We start from the raw sequence: 19,399 nt of genomic DNA, 5'->3' as shown, positions 1-19,399 counted from the left end.
TAGTCACCATACCGAGCCAGCTTTGTCTGTTGATGTCGTTTAAATTTCCGTGAAAGGAGCACACACACACACACACACACACCCAGGCACGCACGCAGAGGCACACATCACATGGTTGACATATGGTAAAACAGTCTTCGAACACACACACACACACCCTTGCGAAAGAGAAGCCCCTGGTGGGTTGGGTGCGTGGGACTCCGGCGTGAGGTGGGGTGGGAGGACGTTCGTATCGGTCAGGGGGACGGCGGCGTGGGTGGGCGCGTCCTTTTGACACTCTGCTTCTCTTCGTCGTCGTCGTTATTAATTAATTAATTAATTGTCGTTAATTGTCTCTCTTCTTTAAGGGCTCGGCTTCTTGCTGGCTAGCGCACTGTCTTTCCTCTCCAGCCGCGTGTAAGGCTCGAAGGCGGAGGTGCCCAGTCCGTATCCGCTGGGGAGCTCGTGGAGGTCCCCAGCAAGGGGCCGCCAAAGCAAAGAGGGGCCACCGAGGGGGCGGCCAGCGAGGGGACCTGCAAGCTGAAGGCCCCCACCCCCGGAGGGCTGCCCCCGCCACCCAGGCCTGGCGAAGTGTTCCCCGACGTGCCCATGCGAGGAACCGTTTCCGGAGGGGTTGCCGACGGGGTTGGGAGCAGGGGAGAGCAGGCTGGGTGGGCCCCCCGGGAACCGACAGGAGCCTCCCTTGCTCCAATAGTCTCAGGATGTTGCAGGTGGCGAAGGACTCCGAGGTGGAGGTGGCGTGCTTCTCTGAGTCCCTGCTCTGGTCCTTCTTCTGCTTGTGCGGCGGTTCTGGAACCAGACCTTGACCTGTGAAGGTGGGGGGGGGGAGAGAGAGAGAGAGGTGAGAGGAGGTCACACAGCACCCATATTGGATCTGGCCAACACTCGTCAGCTGGCAGGGAGAGATAGAGGCCATGGGTGGGTTATAGAATCATAGAATCCTAGAGTTGGAAGAGACCACAAGGGCCATCCAGTCCAACCCAGTCCAACTCAGTAGAAAGTGTGCTCAGATCCTGTTTGCAGGTTCCTACAGGCATCTGTTGGCTCTTCTTATGTGTTTATGTTCTTAAGTACCCTGCTGGATCAGGCCAATGGCCCATCTAGTCCAGCATCCCGTTCTCAAAGTGACCATCCAGATGCCTCACTTGGCAAACCCATAAGCAGGATCCAAGCACAAGAGCCTCTCCCCATCTCTGTTTCTGTGGAGGCAGAGCAACGCCATCCTGACTAGGAGCCCATTGATAGCCCTCTGTTCCATGATTTTGTCTGATCCTCTCTTAAAGTCATCTAAATTTGTTGCAGTCTAATCTGGGGGGGGGAGGTCTGTTAGGGAAGATGAGCCACTTGTGCCATCTCCTGGGACCCCAGGGCCCCCACAAAATGTTTGGCTGTGGGTACCCTTGGTGCCTGCCTCCACTCCTTGCCACCGCTGTGCACCAACTCCATGGCCGCCTTAAATAGGTAAAGGGACCCCTGACCATTAGGTCGAGTCACGGACAACTCTGGGGTTGCGGCGCTCATCTTGCTTTACTGGCGAGGGAGCTGGCGTACAGCTTCTGGGTCATGTGCCAGCATGACTAAGCCGCTTCTGGCGAAACCAGAGCAGCGCATGGAAACGCTTTTACCTTCCCGCCGGAGCGGTACCTATCTTTCTACTTGCATTTGGACGTGCTTTCAAACTGCTAGGTTGGCAGGAGCTGGGACTGAGCAACAGGAGCTCACCGCGTCGTGGGGATTCGAACCACCGACCTTCTGATCGGCAAGCCCTAGGCTCTGTGGGTTTAGACCACAGCACAACCCGCGTCCCTTCATTGGCCACCTTAGTCTATTGTTATTTTAACTTTTCAGATGTCTTAAATTAGTTGCCACTTTTTCCTATTTATAATTTTATTGTTTATATCCTTTTGGCGAACCCCTTTGAAGTGGCAGCGGCAGTTGTTTTTTGCAATCAAGCAGCGTATAAAGTCCAACGATTAAGTAAATCTCCATGAAACTGTGGGTTTGCGTTCCATGTACCAGGCCCTGCTGGATACAGAGCAGCCAGCAGCCCGACGAGTCGGTGGCAAAAATCACCGTTGCTTCTGGGATTTGCGATGCTATAAATAGGGCCTGGGCGACACTAATCTGTGTGAGTCAACGAGGTCTAAAGAGGATTGTAAGAAAGGGTGAGTGGTGGCAGAGGAGGAGAGAGGCAGGAGCTAAGGAAGATGCTCCAAAGACTCAACCGTGTTTCAAATGGACTGGGCCACAGGGAAAGAGGGAAAGCCCCCACTTGGACAGCACAAGTGGGCTAAGTAGAGATTTCCGGCCTGAGAGAGCAGGAGGAAATCAGGGCACGGTGTTGAACACCAACAGACTTTCTTTCATCCATCCCAGTCTTCCAACATTCAGCTTCATGGGATGTCTGCAGGTTCTCATGTTATGAAAAGAGGGAGAAAACACTTTCCCCTGTGCACAGAATAGAATCATAGAATCATAGAATCATAGAATCATCGAGTTGGAAGAGACCCCAAGGGCCATCCAGGTCCAACCCCCTGCCAAGCAGGAAACACCATCAAAGCATTCCTGACAGATGGCTGTCAAGCCTCCGCTTAAAGACCTCCAAAGAAGGAGACTCCACCACACTCCTTGGCAGCCAATTCCACTGTCCAACAGCTCTTACTGTCAGGAAGTTCTTCCTAATGTTTAGGTGGAATCGTCTTTCTTGTAGTTTGAATCCATTGCCCCGTGTCCGCTTCTCTGGAGCAGCAGAAAACAACCTTTCTCCCTCCTCTATATGACATCCTTTGATATATTTGAACATGGCTATCAGATCACCCCTTAAACCTTCTCTTCTCCAGGCTAAACATACCCAGCTCCCTAAGCCGTTCCTCATAAGGCATCATTTCCAGGCCTTTGACCATTTTGGTTGCCCTCCTCTGGACAACAGGCCCTCTAGGTTTCAGGCAGGGGACATTCCCAGCCCCTACTGAAGATGGGAAGAGCCATAGCTCAGTATCAGAGCATCTACCCTGCAGGAAGGATGTCCTGGGTTCAACCCCAGGTAGGACTAGGAGAGAACCTGAAGAGCGGCTGCCAATCACTGTGGGCGATCCTGATGGACCATGGTCTGAATGAGTAGAAGGCAGCCTTCTCCATTCCCATGACTGAACCTGGGGTGACCTTCTGAAAGTCAGACATTTCACACTGAATTATGGCCCTTCCCCAATGAGATTCCTTGGCGGTACGTTTCTTCCTATATACATAAAAACGTAAGGCGGTCATCACGCTGCCCCCATTGGAGGATTTGCAGTGCTGCGTCGCAACCCTAGACTTGCATGATGTGAGAGCGCAGCCCCTATTGGTGGACTTGTAACGCAACATCACAATCCCGATTTGCATGTAGAAAGGGATTGGGAAGAGGAAAAGTGAGCTTAGGCAGTTGCATGGGGTGAGAAGGGGAAACCAGGGGGTTAGATACATGGGAGGGGAGAATGGTGGGTGGGGAGGTTGGTGAGTGGCGCAGTCAGGAGTCGAACCCCTAGTATGAACCGAAGCCCATACGAAGAGGCCTGCCAGATCAAGTCAATTGCCCATCTGGTCCAACATCCTGTTCTCAACGGCGGGCCAACCAAAGAAGAAGAAGAAAGAAGAAGAAGAGTTTGGATTGACATCCCGCTTTATCACTACCCGAAGGAGTCTCAAAGCGGCTCACATTCTCCTTTCCCTTCCTCCCCCACAACAAACGCTCTGTGAGGTGAGTGGGGCTGAGAGACTTCAGGGAAGTGTGACTAGCCCAAGGTCACCCAGCAGATGCATGTGGAGGAGTGGAGGATGCTAACCCGGTTCACCATATTACGAGTCTACCACTCTTAACCACTACACCACACTGGCTCTCAGATACCTACCGGAAGCCTGCAAACACGACCTGAACGCAACAGCAACTTTCAAACTTAATTTTCTGGATTAAAGGGAATCTGACCCATCTATGGAGAACCTCTTCCCCCCCTTGAGCAGCTGCCACATGCAAGGAATCACACCATTTTACCTGGCAGCTATCCACAGGCCTTTATTTCTGTTCTCTGGGCCACCAACCTGGTGACTCCCTCTTGAGACATCAGCCTGGGAATTCAGACATTCTCGCCTGCCCTTGGCAATCCAGTTGCAGGAGACCACAAGGGGAGAGAGTGCTCTGGAGGGTTTCCCACAGGCATCTGGTGGTGGGCCACTGTGAGAACAGGATGCTGGACTTGATCCCCTGGCCTGATCCACCAGGTTCTCCTCTTCTGTTCTTCCCAGGATGAGCTGGGCAGTTTGGCTTCTACACTGCTGGTTCTGTCCCTGCCTTCTTGGCTCTTTCTCAACACGTTTGGTGGCCTCGCACCGCCCATCGCCTCTTGCCCGAAGAAAGGAAAACACATTTGGCGTCCTGGGCATCACCTGGGGGCCCTGATTGCGCTGGGAGGGGAAAAGCCACCTGCAGCTCATTGTCTTGAGGCAGAGGTTGCCAGCTCCAGTCTGGTGTTTCTCTTTTTTGTTGTTGTCGCAATGACAAAAGCAGGATCCGGAGACATTTGTTTTATTTTTTTAGAAAGGGTCTTGTCAGAGTGAGAAGACTTAATTAGGCATCCGGGGGGGGGGGCTGGAGAGAAAGGCTGGGCGTATAATTATTTCCATCAGCAGCCAAGCTCTGAATCTCCCCCCTTGCGCTCTGCTTTCCCCTCAATTAACTGGGTGTGGGTGGAGGAATAAAACCACATCAGCCACCGTGGGAGGGCGGGGGGGGAGATTGAGCTGGGGACTCTGAAATGACCCCCATCGCACAAATAATATAGACACGCATACAGAGGGAGAGGCAGACCCAGTGCATCTTCTCCTGGCTTCGGGAGAAACAAAAGCTGGAACTGCAACCCCAAACAGCATCGGCTGTAATTGCAAGTCTCCCAAGCCTGCTTTGATCGGCATGTGAAAAGGCCAGTTTGTGTGAGCAGAGGCATTCAATGGAAGTGTTTGCTCAAGCCCCAGATCCGGTGGGGAGGGGGCGCAGGCGTTGCACCTTCGACCGGGATCTGAGTTCAGGGACAGCTAGCCCCCTCCGCAATTGCCCACCACAGAGACACAGACAGACAGAGGCATATTCTGGGGAACTGGGCTTCCAGGTCAAAGGTTGGGGTAGCCTTGTCTGCCCATAGGGGAGTCGCTCCTTGGTCATTTCACTTGCCCTTTTCTGAACTTTTCCCGATGCTCCAGTATTTTGGAATCCACCTTTTTCACAGCTGCAATACACAGCGTCGACGTTTTCACTGAGCTGTCCACCCAGACCCCAAGGTTCCTTTCCTGGTCAGTCACTGCCAGCTCAGACCCTATCAGTGTCTATTTAAGATGTTAGGGGTGTTTGACCTGATGGGTACACTTTCTTCCCAATTGAAACACATTTGCCCTTTTAATGTCCTTTCACCCACTTGGGGGCAGTGGCAGAGCTTCATGCTCCGGCACCGGGGGGGGGGGAAGCTGGCGGGGGCGGGGCTGGCATGCGTTCTGGGGGCAGGGAGTGCTGTCCGCAGGGGCGTGGCGCGTGTTCTGGGGGTGTGGCGCGCCAAAATGGAACCCTATCAGGATCCTGCTACCCGGGGCGCTCCGCCCCCTATGCCCTGCCCTTCCTATGCCAGTGCTTGGGGGAGATCCTTTCGGAGCCCCTTGCAGTCTGTTTCTTCTTCTTACCACCTTGAACAATTTGGGGGTCATCAGCAAGCCTGGCCACCACACAGCTCACCCCTGACTCCGTGTCATTCATGAGCAAGTTAGCAACTGCCAGTTCCAGTTCCGGCCCCTTGAGGGACCCCACTTCTTACACCACTGTTGCACTCAGCTGCTCCTCGTGGGATTCCCATAGGTATCTGGCCTAGTCCAGAATGCTGGACTGCATGGACCTTTAGCCTGACCCAGCAGGGCTGTGAGTATTGTCCATTTATTCCTAGGGTCCCTCTGGATGCCCATTCATCATGCATTCATGATTATTTGTGCTCATGATGATACTGTATCAGAGTGGCTTAGGGTTGCCAGTTCTGGAGCAGCCCAGACCCTGAGATTTCAGGGCCCAAACTTGAAGCCTGGCGATATTATGGGAGGAGACCCCTGGAGATGGAGGTTAATTGGGAGAGGGGAGCAAAGGAGGGCATACCCCAGAATGCCTATCTATCCTATAATTTGCAGCCAGCTCCTCCTCTTCGATTAAATAAACTCTCACCCACCCGGAGATTCAAACCTGGAGGTCCTGTAACCCTAGGGTGGTTATACACAACCTCATTTTCAATACTGTTTGCGACTGCAAACATTTCAGAATGGTCGTTGTACTGCTTTGCTTCCAATCAGCACATTTCTCTTAACTTGTTGAAAACCCATAACCTTTTCTACCACAAATGTTCCAGCTTATTATTTTTTTTGTGCTATAGTGCAAAAGAGCCCCTCACAAAGCAATAAAGTGAATGAAGTGTGGATGATCCACCACTTTGTTGTTGTTCAGTCGTTCAGTGGTGTCTGACTCTTCGTGACCCCATGGACCAGAGCATGCCAGGCACTCCTGTCTTCCACTGCAGTTTGGTCAGACTCATGTTGGTAGCTTTGAGAACACTGTCCCACCATCTCGTCCTCTGTCGTCCCCTTCTCCTTGTGCCCTCCATATTTCCCAACATCAGGGTCCTTTTCCAGGGAGTCTTCTCTTCTTATGAGGTGGCCAAAGTACTGGAGCTTCAGGATCTGTCCTTCCAGTGAGCACTCAGGGCTGATTTCTTTAAGAATGGATAGGTTTGATCTTCTTGCAGTCAATGGGACTCTCAAGAGTCTCCTCCAGCACCATACGGTAATTCAAAAGCATCAATTCTTCGGCGATCAGCCTTCTTTGTGGTCCAGCTCTCACTTCCATACATTACTACTGGGAAAACCATAGCTTAACTATACGGACCTTTGTCGGCAAGGTGATGTCTCTGCTTTTTAAGAAGAAGAAGAAGAAGAGTTTGGATTTGATATCCCGCTTTATCACTACCCGAAGGAGTCTCAAAGCGGCTAACATTCTCCTTTCCCTTCCTTCCCCCACAACAAACACTCTGTGAGGTGAGTGGGGCTGAGAGACTTCAAAGAAGTGTGACTAGCCCAAGGTCACCCAGCAGCTGCATGTGGAGGAGCGGGGAATCGAACCCGGTTCACCAGATTACAAGTCCACCACTTTTAACCACTACACCACACTGGCTCTTTTTAAGATGCTGTCTAGGTTTGTCATCCACCACTAATGTATTTTTATTATTGCATGCATGACAAATTGCAGAATATATCCCCCACCCCCGCAGCAAAAGGAAAAAAAAGGGCCCTGCAGTCTGGAGATGCCCAAATTTTCTTCCTCCTGATCCTCAACCAGCTTCCAGCCCATAAGCCAGTCTTATCCCATGTTCCAACCAGGCTTGGGTTATATTCTTATGATCAGAACATCCAAAACCTGCCATACGTTCCTACGCAGGCACCCATCAAGTCACATGAAATCTGCCAGTAGATCTGTACCCGCCTGCTATTTGGCTCCATCTACATAAAGATGCCTTAAGAAGCTGCACGTTTTCCACACACGACAAAGCAGCAAAGTTCCTGCTTGTTCAGGCCGACGGTCTGAGTGCGGATTCCAGAGCAATTCCTGCCTGAAAGCCTTTTCCACCTTGCGGGAGTTTTGCCATGTACGAAGCCACGGTTTGTGTGAAAGATGCAAAGTGTCGTTCCATCGTCTCTGTTGCTCGTGGTAATGAATTGTTAATTGCTATTATTGCGATTAATTTTTAAAAGAGCAGACTTCGTTGCGCGGCTATAAATAAAATAAGCTGCTCCGACATCATAAGAACGTGGCTTATGCCAGCTCAGCCGACTAGAGTCACATCCTGCCTGGAAGCTTCTCTCCAGGGCCTCCTCCTCCATCATCCTTTGAAGAGTCAGCATGGTACAGTGGTTGGAGTTATGGACTTGGACCTGGGAGACCAGGGTTCGAATCCCCTCTTGGCTATGAAGCTCACAGGGTGACCTTGGGCCAGTCACTCCTCTCAGCCTAGCCTACCTGGCATGGTTGTTGTGGGGGTTAAATGAGAGGGAGAGAACCTTGGGGCTCCTTGGAGGAAAAGCTGGCGTATGAATAAGCAATAAACAAAAATAAATCCCTGGTTCTACCAGGGATGCAGCTGAGGACTTATTACATGCAAAAATGAAGAGGGCCGTTCCTACCATTAGGCAGAGTGATCCAGCTACCTCAGGCACCATAGGCTGGGAGGCTCTTCCTCCTGAGCTCTCTGACCAGACCCTTCGGTTGGAGAAGGTAGCTGTGTGTCACGTACCCTGTCCTCTACCCTGCTGGCACAGGTGGAGCTAGCTGTGCACCCAGGGGCGGGGAGCGTCCCAGGGGGCGGGGCAGAGATGTCACACCCCCCTCAGGGATGACACCGGGGGCGGACCGCACCCACCGCACCCCCTTCCTCCGCCACTGCCTGCTGTTCTCCCTAGGGTGCTGCGCAGTGCCCCATTGTTTGTATTGGAGTAGGGCAGGATTCGCAACGCTGCGCAGAACGGGCGGCTCTAAGTGTTCTACTGTCCTCAGACAGCAAAACGTCTTGAGCCGGCCTTGCAAATGCGTTTGGTGTCACAGTGAGATGTGGCCTTTTCCTTCTTCCTCGAGGTGGTAAAAGGGCTGGAGAGCAAGACTTACGTTTAAGGGCATTGGGGATGTTTAGCTTGGGGAAGACAAGGCTGTGGGGTGATGAGAGCCACCTTCAAATGTCACGTGGGCAGGGGCGTAGCAAGGGGGGTGAGGGGCGGGCCGCCCCGGGTTCCATAATGGAGGGGGTGACAAATTATAAAGGAACAAATTTTTAAAAAAAATTTTAAATTTATTTTTATTTTTTAATTATTATTTTTAATGCCTGCTCCGAAGGTCTTATCTTACTATACTAGCGATTATATAACTATATATGAAATTTCATGCATATCGGTTAATATCTTGACCCTCCTCCACCCAAATAGCTGTTCACTTGGCTGTTTTCCTATGTCATGAAGACTGAAATTTCAGTTCAGAGAACACTTACTGTTCCCAACCCTAACCCTATGGAAAGCCATCTAATTAGACTTTAATTTGAGATGTTTTTAGGAGGGAATTTAATTATTGTTTGATTTATACCAATGTTCTGTATCTGATGTTAGCCACCCTGAGCCCGACCGGGGAGGGCGGGATATAAATAAAAGTTTTATTATTATTATTACTTGTTATTATTCCTTTGTAAGAAAATATGAAATAACGTAAAACCATTTTTGTGGGGGGGCGGGATCAATGGGGGGGGACAAGAAATTTTCCGCACTGGGTACCACCTGACCATTCCATGCCTGGGGGGGTGACAAAATATTATTTGCCCCCGGGTACCAATTTACCTTGCTACGCCCCTGCACACGGGAAACGGAGCAAGCTTGTTTTCTGCTGCTCCAGAGGCGACGAGCTGAACCAATTGATTGAAATGACAAGGAAGGAGACTCTGACTAAACAATGTGTGGGTGGGGGGGGAGCTTCCTTATGGTAGGAGTTGTTTGACAGTGGAATGGACTCCCTCGGAAAGTAATGGACTCTCCTTCATTTGGAAGCAGAGTTTGGATGGCCACAAGCCAGTGATTGCTTAGCTGTGATCCCTGCATTACAGGGGGCTGGACTAGATGACCCTTGGTGGTCCCTTCCAACTCTACAATTCTATGATTCTGAGTATTTCACAAGATCCAGAAGCTCATTTGCTTCCGGACACCACAGGACTCAGCCCTCAGGACATGCTTCCAGTGCTAGGGACATGGGGAACTCATGGGCTTTTTATGCAGCATCTCTGTGACTGAACGGAATTTCCCTCCCCCTGGTCTCTCCCAAGTCCTGGCCCAGCACTCTATAACCATTACACCACGCAGCCACATGACTCTAGTTTCCTGCCTGGGGTGACTCATGCGGAGTGTCTTGTGGGTACTGATGCAGTCAAAGGAACATCTGTTGCTTGCTAAAGCTCAAAATAAGACAAAGGAGTCCCATTGTGTCATGAAAGCAGAGAGAGGGGGAGAGAGAGAGAGGGAGGGAGGGAGAGAGGGAGAGAGAGAGAGAGAGAGAGAGAGAGAGAGAGAGAGAGAGAATGAAAGGGAGCAGGGGAAGAATCAGAGTGTGGGGTGGAAAAGAGCGATGCCTTCTTCGGCAAATGCACCCATCCCTTACCTGCGTCTCGGAGAGGTTGAGCTGCCGGGCCAGTTCCGTCCTCTCTCTGCCCACCACGTGGCAGCGCTGAAACTCCAGCTCCAACCGGTAGAGCTGCTCAGCGGTGAAAGAAGTCCTGGTCCTCTTCGGCCGGTCCAGGTCCAGACCTTTGGGAAGGACGATCTCCCGGATTGTCCCTTTGGCATCTGGGGCAAAAGCAAAGACAGAGCCTTGAGGGAGGTCATCAGAAAAGGAGGAGCCCACGCTGGATCAGGCCAGCGGCCCATCTAGTTCAGCATCCTGTTCTCAAAGCGTCTGACCCTGGGAAACCAGCAAGCAGGATTCGAACGCAAGAGCACCTTCTCCCCTCCTCCTGCGGTTCCAGTAACCGGTATTCGAAGCAGGTCTGCCTCCAACTGTGGAAGACAGAGCCTAGCAATCCCGGCTAGTCGCCATCGACAGCCCTCCTCCATGACTTTGTCTAATACTCTTTTAATGTTGGTGGACACCCCTGCCTCTTGTGGGAGAGAGTTCCATAGATTAACTCTGTGTTTCCTCTGTCTGTACTTTCTTTTACCTGTCCTGAACCTTCCAATATTCAGCTTCATTTGATGTCCACAAGGGGTGCCAACTTAAATAAAATATTGGGGGGGGGAGAGGGCAGGTAAGCCCCACCCCTCATAATCAATCACATGGCACAGTACATGCATACCATTTGAATGGCAGTGCCCATAAACTGGGGGCAGCCCCCTCAAATATTTTATTAGGGCCCCCTAAGAGTTGGCCTAAGAGGAGAGCGCAAAATATGGTCTGAAGCTCAACATCAAAAAAACTAAGATCACGGCCACTCGTCCCATCACCTCCTGGCAAATAGAAGGGGAAGAAATGGAGGCAGTGAGAGATTTCACTTTCTTGGGCTCCATGATCACTGCAGATGGTGACAGCAGTCACGAAATTAAAAGACGCCTGCTTCTTGGGAGGAAAGCAATGACAAACCTAGACAGCATCTTAAAAAGCAGAGACGTCACCTTGCCGACAAAGGTCCGTATAGTTAAAGCTATGGTTTTCCCAGTAGTAATGTACGGAAGTGAGAGCTGGACCATCAAGAAGGCTGATCGCCGAAGAATGGATGCTTTTGAATTCTGGTGCTGGAGGAGATTCTTGAGAGTCCCATGGACTGCAAAAAGATCAAACCTATCCATTCTCAAGGAAATCGCCCTGAGTGCTCACTAGAAGGACAGATCCTGAAGTTGAGGCTCCAGTACTTTGGCCACCTCATAAGTAGAAGACTCCCTAGAAAAGACCCTGATGTTGGGAAAGATGGAGGGCACAAGGAGAAGGGGACAACAGAGGACGAGATGGTTGGACAGTGTTCTCGAAGCGACTAACATGAGTTTGGCCAAACTGCGAGAGGCAGTGAAGGATAGGCGTGCCTGGCGTGCTCTGGTCCATGGGGTCACGAAAGTCGGACACGACTGAACGACAACAACAACAAGAGTTGGCTCCTATGAGCTGGTGTTATGAGAGAGGGAGAGCCACTTTCATGTGGGATGTTTTAATATTTTCTCTCTCCGCTTCCTCCCTGACATGGATCATTGTATAAACTACTATCCTGTCGCCACTTACTCGCCTTTTCTCTAAACTGAAAAGTCACAAACACGGCAACCTTCCTTCATAGGGGGGTCGCTTCATCCCCTCGGTCATTTTGAGGGCACTTTTCGGAACCTTTCCCAACTCTGCAATATCCTTTCTGAGGTGAGGCAGCCACACTGTGTGCAGAATTTCACATATGGTTGCTCTCAGTGCTATTTTTCTAGAAAAAGAGGTGCAGGATCTCACCTCGAACACCTGCCTCGTTCTCTTATCATGGCAATGTTGCCCACCTGAGAGGGGCTGGAACTGAGTCCTGATGAATTCTGGCTGGGAAAAAAACCCCCTCCTTGCACCATAGATTTGTATGACAGCATTATGATATTGTCTGTTTTACTTTCAATTCTTTTTCCCCCATGATCCCTTATAGAGTAAAAATAAAATAAAATCAACCAATGTATTTATTGTAGCATGAGATTTGGAAGCCAGAGGTCCATGCAATGCCTCGGCCAGGATACCTGAAGGAGCATCTCCACCCCCATCATTCAGCCCGGACACTGAGGTCCAGCTCCGAGGACCTTCTGGCGGTTCCCTCCCTGCGAGAAGCAAAGCTACAGGGAACCAGGCAGAGGGCCTTCTCGGTGGTGGCACCCGCCCTGTGGAACGCCCTCCCACCAGATGTCAAAGAGATAAACAACTACCTTACATTCAGAAGACATCTGAAGGCAGCCCTGTTCAGGGAAGTTTTTAATGTGTGATATTTTCATGTATTTTAATTTGTTGGAAGCCGCCCAGAGTGACTGGGGAAACCCAGCCAGATGGGCGGGGTACAAATTATTATTATATATTATATTATTATTATTATTATTATTAAGCTTTAAGATCTGCAAGGCAAGCCCTGTGCTAGGGTTTGGGATGAGACAGGGCCTTTCTGTGGTGACCCCCCAGCTGTGGAACTCCCTTGTGCTGGAAATACGCCCCTTCCGGCATATCGCAACAATGTGTCTTTTTCAACAGGCATTTGAGACTGTAAGGGATGAGTTGCTGCATGTTTCTATACACTCCTCGAATCACAGAACCACAGAATCGTAGAGTTGGAAGGGACCCCCTAGGGTCATCCAGTCCAACCCCCTGCAATGCAGGAATTACAGTTGAAGAATCCCTGACAGATGGCCCTCCAATGTCTCTTTAAAAACCTTGAATGAAGGAGGGTGGAAGTTGTGTCCTCATGGTTTTGAAGATGTGGCTTTAGATGTTATATGGAAGGCATTCTATGGGGTTTATTGAACGTAAGGTGGCCGTACCGATGGAAGACTGTAGTGTGAAACGACTAAAATGCAATTTATCAACCAGCTCAATCCTATCCCCCATGCCAACATCTTCTGTTTCAACCAGCAGGGCTGTTTGTTGTAACCTACAACCGCTAATTACAAAATTACCTGGGCTGAACTTTCCTGCATCTCATTTCCCTCTGTCTACAATTCTTCCTCCGTGGTAGACTTGCAACTGAGGAGAACACTTCATGCCTCTAAGACAGTGGATGGTGGTCTATGAATTCTTATGCCAGGGTAATTACTGGTCTGTGACTGTAATAAATCGCTTGGCTTGACTAATGTGATGATAAACGTTTCTTTGCCTTTAAAGCACCGCAGGACTCATGGTTCCTTTTCCTGCAAGAGAGGGATGCAGATCCTACTTCTCTGGAAACTGAGTTCCGTTCATCTTGCTCTGGGATCCTTTGAGGTGAAGGGTGGTCTAGGCACGAGCTGGAAAGAGAGACATTGCTGCCATCTCGAAACACGTCCCAGTTCTGGTGGCTTGAAAGAGATTGAGAATGCCTGGGCACCAAGTCCACAAACGCCAAGAGTGGTTTAGCAATCAATGCCTCCCTCTTCCCAGGAAACTCTGGGAATTGTAGTTCTGTGAGAGGAGGAAGAGGGGCTTTTCGGCAACTCCCGGCGCCATTAGCAAACTACAGCTCCCAGAGATCTTTGGCAGTATCCTAGCACTTTAAATGTGTGGCATGAATGAGGCCTTAGACGCTCCTCTAAGGCTGTGTTCACACTCCTTATGCATTTCCTGAGGTGGGTTTCCTCCACAACCCTTATCCAAAATGCAAATATATCCTGTACTTTTTTGGAAGATGCTACCTTTCTATGTGCTGTAGCTCAAGCCAGCTTCACACCAGTGGGAGCCCTTAAGCTTTCCAAAACTTTTCATGTTGGCAATGCACTTTTTAGACACAGTAATTCCGTTTTACTAGCAAACTGGAGGTTAAACTAACCCTTTTCCAGCCCTGGGAAGAGTGTGGGGAGCATTTGTGCTCCCTACACAAGGAGTCCTCAGGACACACAGTTTGGAAAGCTCTGCCTTAAGCTGTTCCTGTTCCCTCTCTGGCCAAGGTGTGAACACTTTTGCGTAGGGCGAAGACATCCGTCCCTGCCCCCAGTTGGAAAAGCAACGACTTCACTGCCTCCAAGGCGAGGATGTGAACAGACCTCAAGGCAAAGGGACATCTGCCGGCTGAAATGACACGCTGCAAGTCAAACAACAAAGGCAGAAGGCGCCCAGTGGACAAGGAAAAGAAAACTAGGGTGGCAAGGGGTGCAATGAGCTGCCTCAGCTCAAACTCCCTCCCCCCCCCACATCAGGCCACTTGTCAATCCTCTGGTGTTCCCATGATGCCTGGTGATGGCATTATCACAAATAAGTTCCACGAAGCTTTTTATACAGTGATGAACCACGCACAGCTGATGAAGCCCCCTTAGGGCGAAACAGGGGAATATCCAGGAATCCTTGCTGTTATGTACTGAGTTGAATAGGATCCAAACTGCAGCAGTCTGATTGGTCCCAGAACAATAGGATTGAGATTGCAGCAGTCTGATTGGTCCCAGAACAATAGGATTGAGATTGCAGCAGTCTGATTGGTCCGCAGGAGCCACCCAATCCAGCTCCAGGTGGAAGTGAATCCGCACTCTGATTGGCATACAGGAGTATCCCGGAATTAGCCAATCACGTGGGGCCCATTGTGTAAATAGTGTATATAAAGCAAACGTTTTGGGGGAACTACATTCCTCACTACTATGAGCTGAATAAAGAGCATGAAAATCACACTGGACTCCGAGTATCTTTCACTTGCCTTGTCTGCCTGTGTGCCAGCATCTACCAGTGCCAGTGTTCAAATGTTTTAATGTTCTACTCTTCCCAGGAATACGCCAGATAGAAAAAGACAAGAGAAGGGGAATTTAGAACATGAATGCACTACGGGAGTGACAAAATAGGAATTGCATTTTGTACAGGCCGGACTCGGTGGTCAACTGAAGAAGCTACATTTTAATGTGTTATGTCACAATGTTGATTTTGACATTATGAGAAGCTGAATTTAATTTTGAGAAGTAAAGGGAAAGGGAAAGGGACCCCTGACCATTAGGTCCAGTTGTGTCCGATTCTGGGGTTGCGGCGCTCATCTCGCTTTATTGGCCGAGGGAGCCGGTGTACAGCTTCCGGGTGATGTGGCCAGCATGACTAAGCCGCTTCTGGCAAACCAGAGCAGCACGGAAACGCCGTTTACCTTCCCACTGGAGTGGTACCTATTGATCTACTTGCACTTTGACGTGCTTTCGAACTGCTAGGTGGGCAGGAGCTGGGACTGAGCAACAGGAGCTCACCCCGTCATTGCGGGGATTCGAACCGCCAACCTTCTGATCGGCAAGCCCTAGGCTCTGCGGTTTAACCCACAGCACCACCCACATCCCTCAGTTTTGAGAAGTACCGTAGTTTCTAGTAAATAACCTTACAGTTGTTATTATACAGCCTATTACGTTTACATGTTGTTTTTTTCAATTGGATTTGTGTAATTCTAGTGGTTTTGGTTTTGGTCCTGAGTTCAAGTCACGCTGCACAGGGAGATCCAAGCTGATCCAAGCAGTGCTTGAAGCCACCCTCAGTCAGCTGATGGACGGGGACTTCAGGCCCCGCTTGGATCAGCTACGCGTGTTTCTGATCGGAATAACTAAGCCTGGATAACCCCAGAGAAGCCTGAAGTCAACACTGACTAGCTGATTGGAATGGTTTCAACAATAAGAAGACCCTGCAGGATCAGGCCAATGGCCCATCCAGTCCAGATCCTGTTCTCACTGCGGCCAACCAGCATAGCTGTCAACCTTCCCTTTTTTTGCAGGAAATTCCCCCATACCCGCAAAGAAAGGGACGGTTGTTAGCTATGCAACCAGGTGCCCCTGTGACTTCCAGCAACTGGGATTCAGAAACATTGCTGCTTCCAACTGTGGATTCAGACCGTTAACTATTAACATACCTATTCGCCATGGGTTTGCCCTACCCTTTCAAAAGCCACCTAACCCAGTGCCCCTTGCCGCCTCTTGTGGCAGTTAGTTCCATAGGTCAAATACCCATTGTGTGAAGAATAACTTCCCATCGCCCATTTGAACCTCACGCCCATCCTGCCTCCTTATGTTAATAATAATAATAATAATAATATAATAATAATAATAATATAATAATAATTTTATTTATACCCCGCCCTTCCCAGTCAGAAAACCGGGCTCAGGGCGGCTAACATCAATTAAAATCACAGCAAGAAAACATAAAAACGATCAATTTAAAATAACAGATTAAAATACAAATTTAAAATTCAATGTTAATGGATTACCTGCCACGGATACTGTAGCTGAGGTTCCTGCATTGCAGGGGGTTGGGCTAGATGACCCTTGGGGATCCCTTTCCACTCCACAGTTCAATGCTGCTTCGCTAGTATTAGCATAGCATTGAGGCACTGTAAGAAAACTTTACTTCCATTATCTCCACCCCCATTCATACTTCTTAAACTACACTTCTCAACTTGAGCAGGGATTCCTACGCTGTAGATCATTGGACTTGAGCTCCTTGGAGAGAAAAAGTGGGACACAGCTGCAACTGTTCTTATGTGCTTTAAATACGTTTTTATTTTATTTGTTTTATCAATTTCGTATGTGGCACCGTGAGCTCCTTTGGGAGGCAGCAGGGGATAGACGTTTAAGGAACAATGAATATGTAAAGCACAGATTTAAAAATTGCCAGTCCTAACTTGCATTTGGGAACAAAACTGCCTCTTTTTTCCAGCCCCCTTCCTTTCCTTTACATCGGTGGTTCCCAAAGTAGGAGGTACCACTCCCTGGGGGGCAATGGGATTACCTGGGAGGAGGTGCACACATATAATTATGTGTACTGGGGTAGCAGGCAGGAGCAAACGACTATCAGACTTTTAAAAGCTGTTATTGATGGATCAAGTACATCCATTTTTCTTGGTATGAGCTTTCGTGTGCATGCACACTTCTTCAGATGGCAAGAACTGTTTGACTGTGGAACAGAGTACTCTCGTTCATTGGAGGTTTTGAAACAGAGGTTTTGAAACAGAGGTTGAAACTACCAGTATCTGAAGAAGTGTGCATGCACACGAAAGCTCATACCAGGAACAAACTCAGTTGGTCTCTAAGGTGCTACTAGAAAGAATTTTCGATTTTGTTTTGACTATAGCAGACCAACACGGCTACCCACCTGTAACTGTAAAAAAATAAATAAATTATCCAAGTCTGTTTCGATGCCATACGGAGACAACTGCCTGCAAGCCTTAACATCTGTATATGCATTTGTCCTGGAAGACAAAACTTTACGCTTAGCAATTTTTCCTTAAAAGCAATTTCGACGAAGTTTGTAATAAATAAAAACGTCTTGTGCAAAAAACAAAACAAAACACACAAATGTCAAAACAGACCCTCCAATAATTTCATGGATTTTTATACTATTTTATCAAAATGGCTTAGATTTCTTTTACAAGATGAAGCGCTGCAGTGCATAAAGCTATATTAAAAATCGAAGGTATATAAAGAGTCAGCGTGGTGCAGGGGTTAGAGAGTCAGACTAGGACCTGGGAGACCCGGGTTCAAAACCCCATTCAGCCATGAAGCTCACTTTGTGTGACCATTGGGCCAGCTGCTCCATCTCAGCCTACCCTACCTCAGAGGGTTGTTGTGGGGCTTCTTAGACAAAAAGCTGGGATATAAAATCAATAGATCAATACATATTGTAAAACGCAAAACAAATGGAGCATAAAAAACACGTCCTAGACTGAAATCCACCACATCATATTCCCCACCAGAATAAGATATTATTTCCTCAACCCCGTTCTAGTTTCTGCTGCGATGCCTGCAGATTTTGGCACTGTTATTTTGTGGAAATGTGCCCATCCCTTTTAACAGGGTCTCAATCTCACGTATAACAGGTTGTTACTGGGTTGTTATTGTTGTTTTTAAAAAGGAGGAGGAATATTGCACCCTTTCTCTTTGGATAATTATAGACCATGGCCGCGGCAGAAAGTAGCCTGTCAAACCATCACCTGCCATTCGGCTATTCATGCAAAATCCTTTGCACAAAAGAGCCTTTTCTTCAAAGGAGCATCTCTGACCTGAGGGAAGCATGCTTGTTCCCAGTGTCTGTTTAGGACTTCTGTCCCCTGCCTTTCCAAATAAAGCATCGAAGGGACACTAAAACGCAACCATCTAAAAGAAGAGTCCATTCAATAAAATTTGAAATGCAAGCGGCTAAAACAAACAAAATTGCGTATGGCAGGCCAAAACATTCCTTTTTAAACCAGGCTTTTGGCTTCTAATGATCTAGGGCAGTGGTTCTCAAACTTTCCCCCCCTGGACCACACAAAATTGGCTTGCACCACGCCAAATTTTTCATTCATAAGACAGCTAGGATTGTCCTCAGAATCATTCAATGCTCTTGCTCTCATTTTGAAAAGATATCTATCCATATTCTGCAAATAATAATGCAACTGATACTATACCATACCCTCCAACATTTCCCCGATGAAAATAGGGACGTCCTTTGGCGCTGTGGGTTAGACCACTGAGCCTAGGTCCTAGGACTTGCCGATCAGAAGGTCGGTGGTTTGAATCCACACAGCGGGTGAGTTCCCGTTGTTCGGTCCCAGCTCCTGCCCACTTAGCAGTTCGAAAGCACATCAAAAGTGCAAATAGATAAACAGGTACTGCTCTGAAGGGAAGGTAAACGGCGTTTCCGTGCACTGCTCTGGTTCGCCAGAAGCGGCTTTGTCATGCTGGCCACATGACCCAGAAGCTGTATGCCGGCTCCCTTGGCCAGTAAAGCGAGATGAGCACCACAACCTCAGAGTCGTCTGTGACTGGACCTAATGGTCAGGGGTCCCTTTACCTTTATTCCATAATAATAATAATAATAATAATATAATAATATGTTTATATCCCGCCCAGCTGACTGGGTTACCGCAGCCACTCTGGGAAGCTTCCACCATATATAAAACATAACAAAACATTAAACATTTAAAAATCTTCCTTATACATTGCTGCCTTCAGATTTATTCTAAAGCTTGTCTAGTTACTTGCCTCCTTCGTCGCAATCCCCTTGGTTCCAAAAAGTCACCCCCCACCTAGGCCCAAAGTAGGTGGTGCAGGGGGGAAGCTGCCCCCCAATCAAGTAAATGAATAAAATTACTTAACTAACCAACCAATTTCATCATGGATAACTTGGTTCTGTTCCCCCCACCCCCAGCAT

At 48.9% G+C, this 19,399-nt stretch overlaps 1 protein-coding gene across 1 annotated transcript in view; it reads right to left on the bottom strand.

The window, feature by feature from the left end:
* Positions 1-338: 338 nt before the first annotated feature.
* Positions 339-19,399, bottom strand: part of VAX2 (ventral anterior homeobox 2) — a 98,517-nt gene continuing 79,456 nt past the window's right edge. The window contains 6 exon segments of the mRNA XM_033159600.1: positions 339-452; positions 455-590; positions 592-660; positions 662-780; positions 783-807; positions 10,238-10,422. Of these exon segments, the coding sequence (XP_033015491.1) occupies positions 343-452; positions 455-590; positions 592-660; positions 662-780; positions 783-807; positions 10,238-10,422 (644 nt within the window). The 3' untranslated portion in view covers positions 339-342.

Source organism: Lacerta agilis, chromosome 9 (assembly GCF_009819535.1).
Source record: "Lacerta agilis isolate rLacAgi1 chromosome 9, rLacAgi1.pri, whole genome shotgun sequence".
NCBI classification, from domain to species: domain Eukaryota; kingdom Metazoa; phylum Chordata; class Lepidosauria; order Squamata; family Lacertidae; genus Lacerta; species Lacerta agilis.
This window is presented reverse-complemented; position numbering and strand designations above follow the sequence as displayed.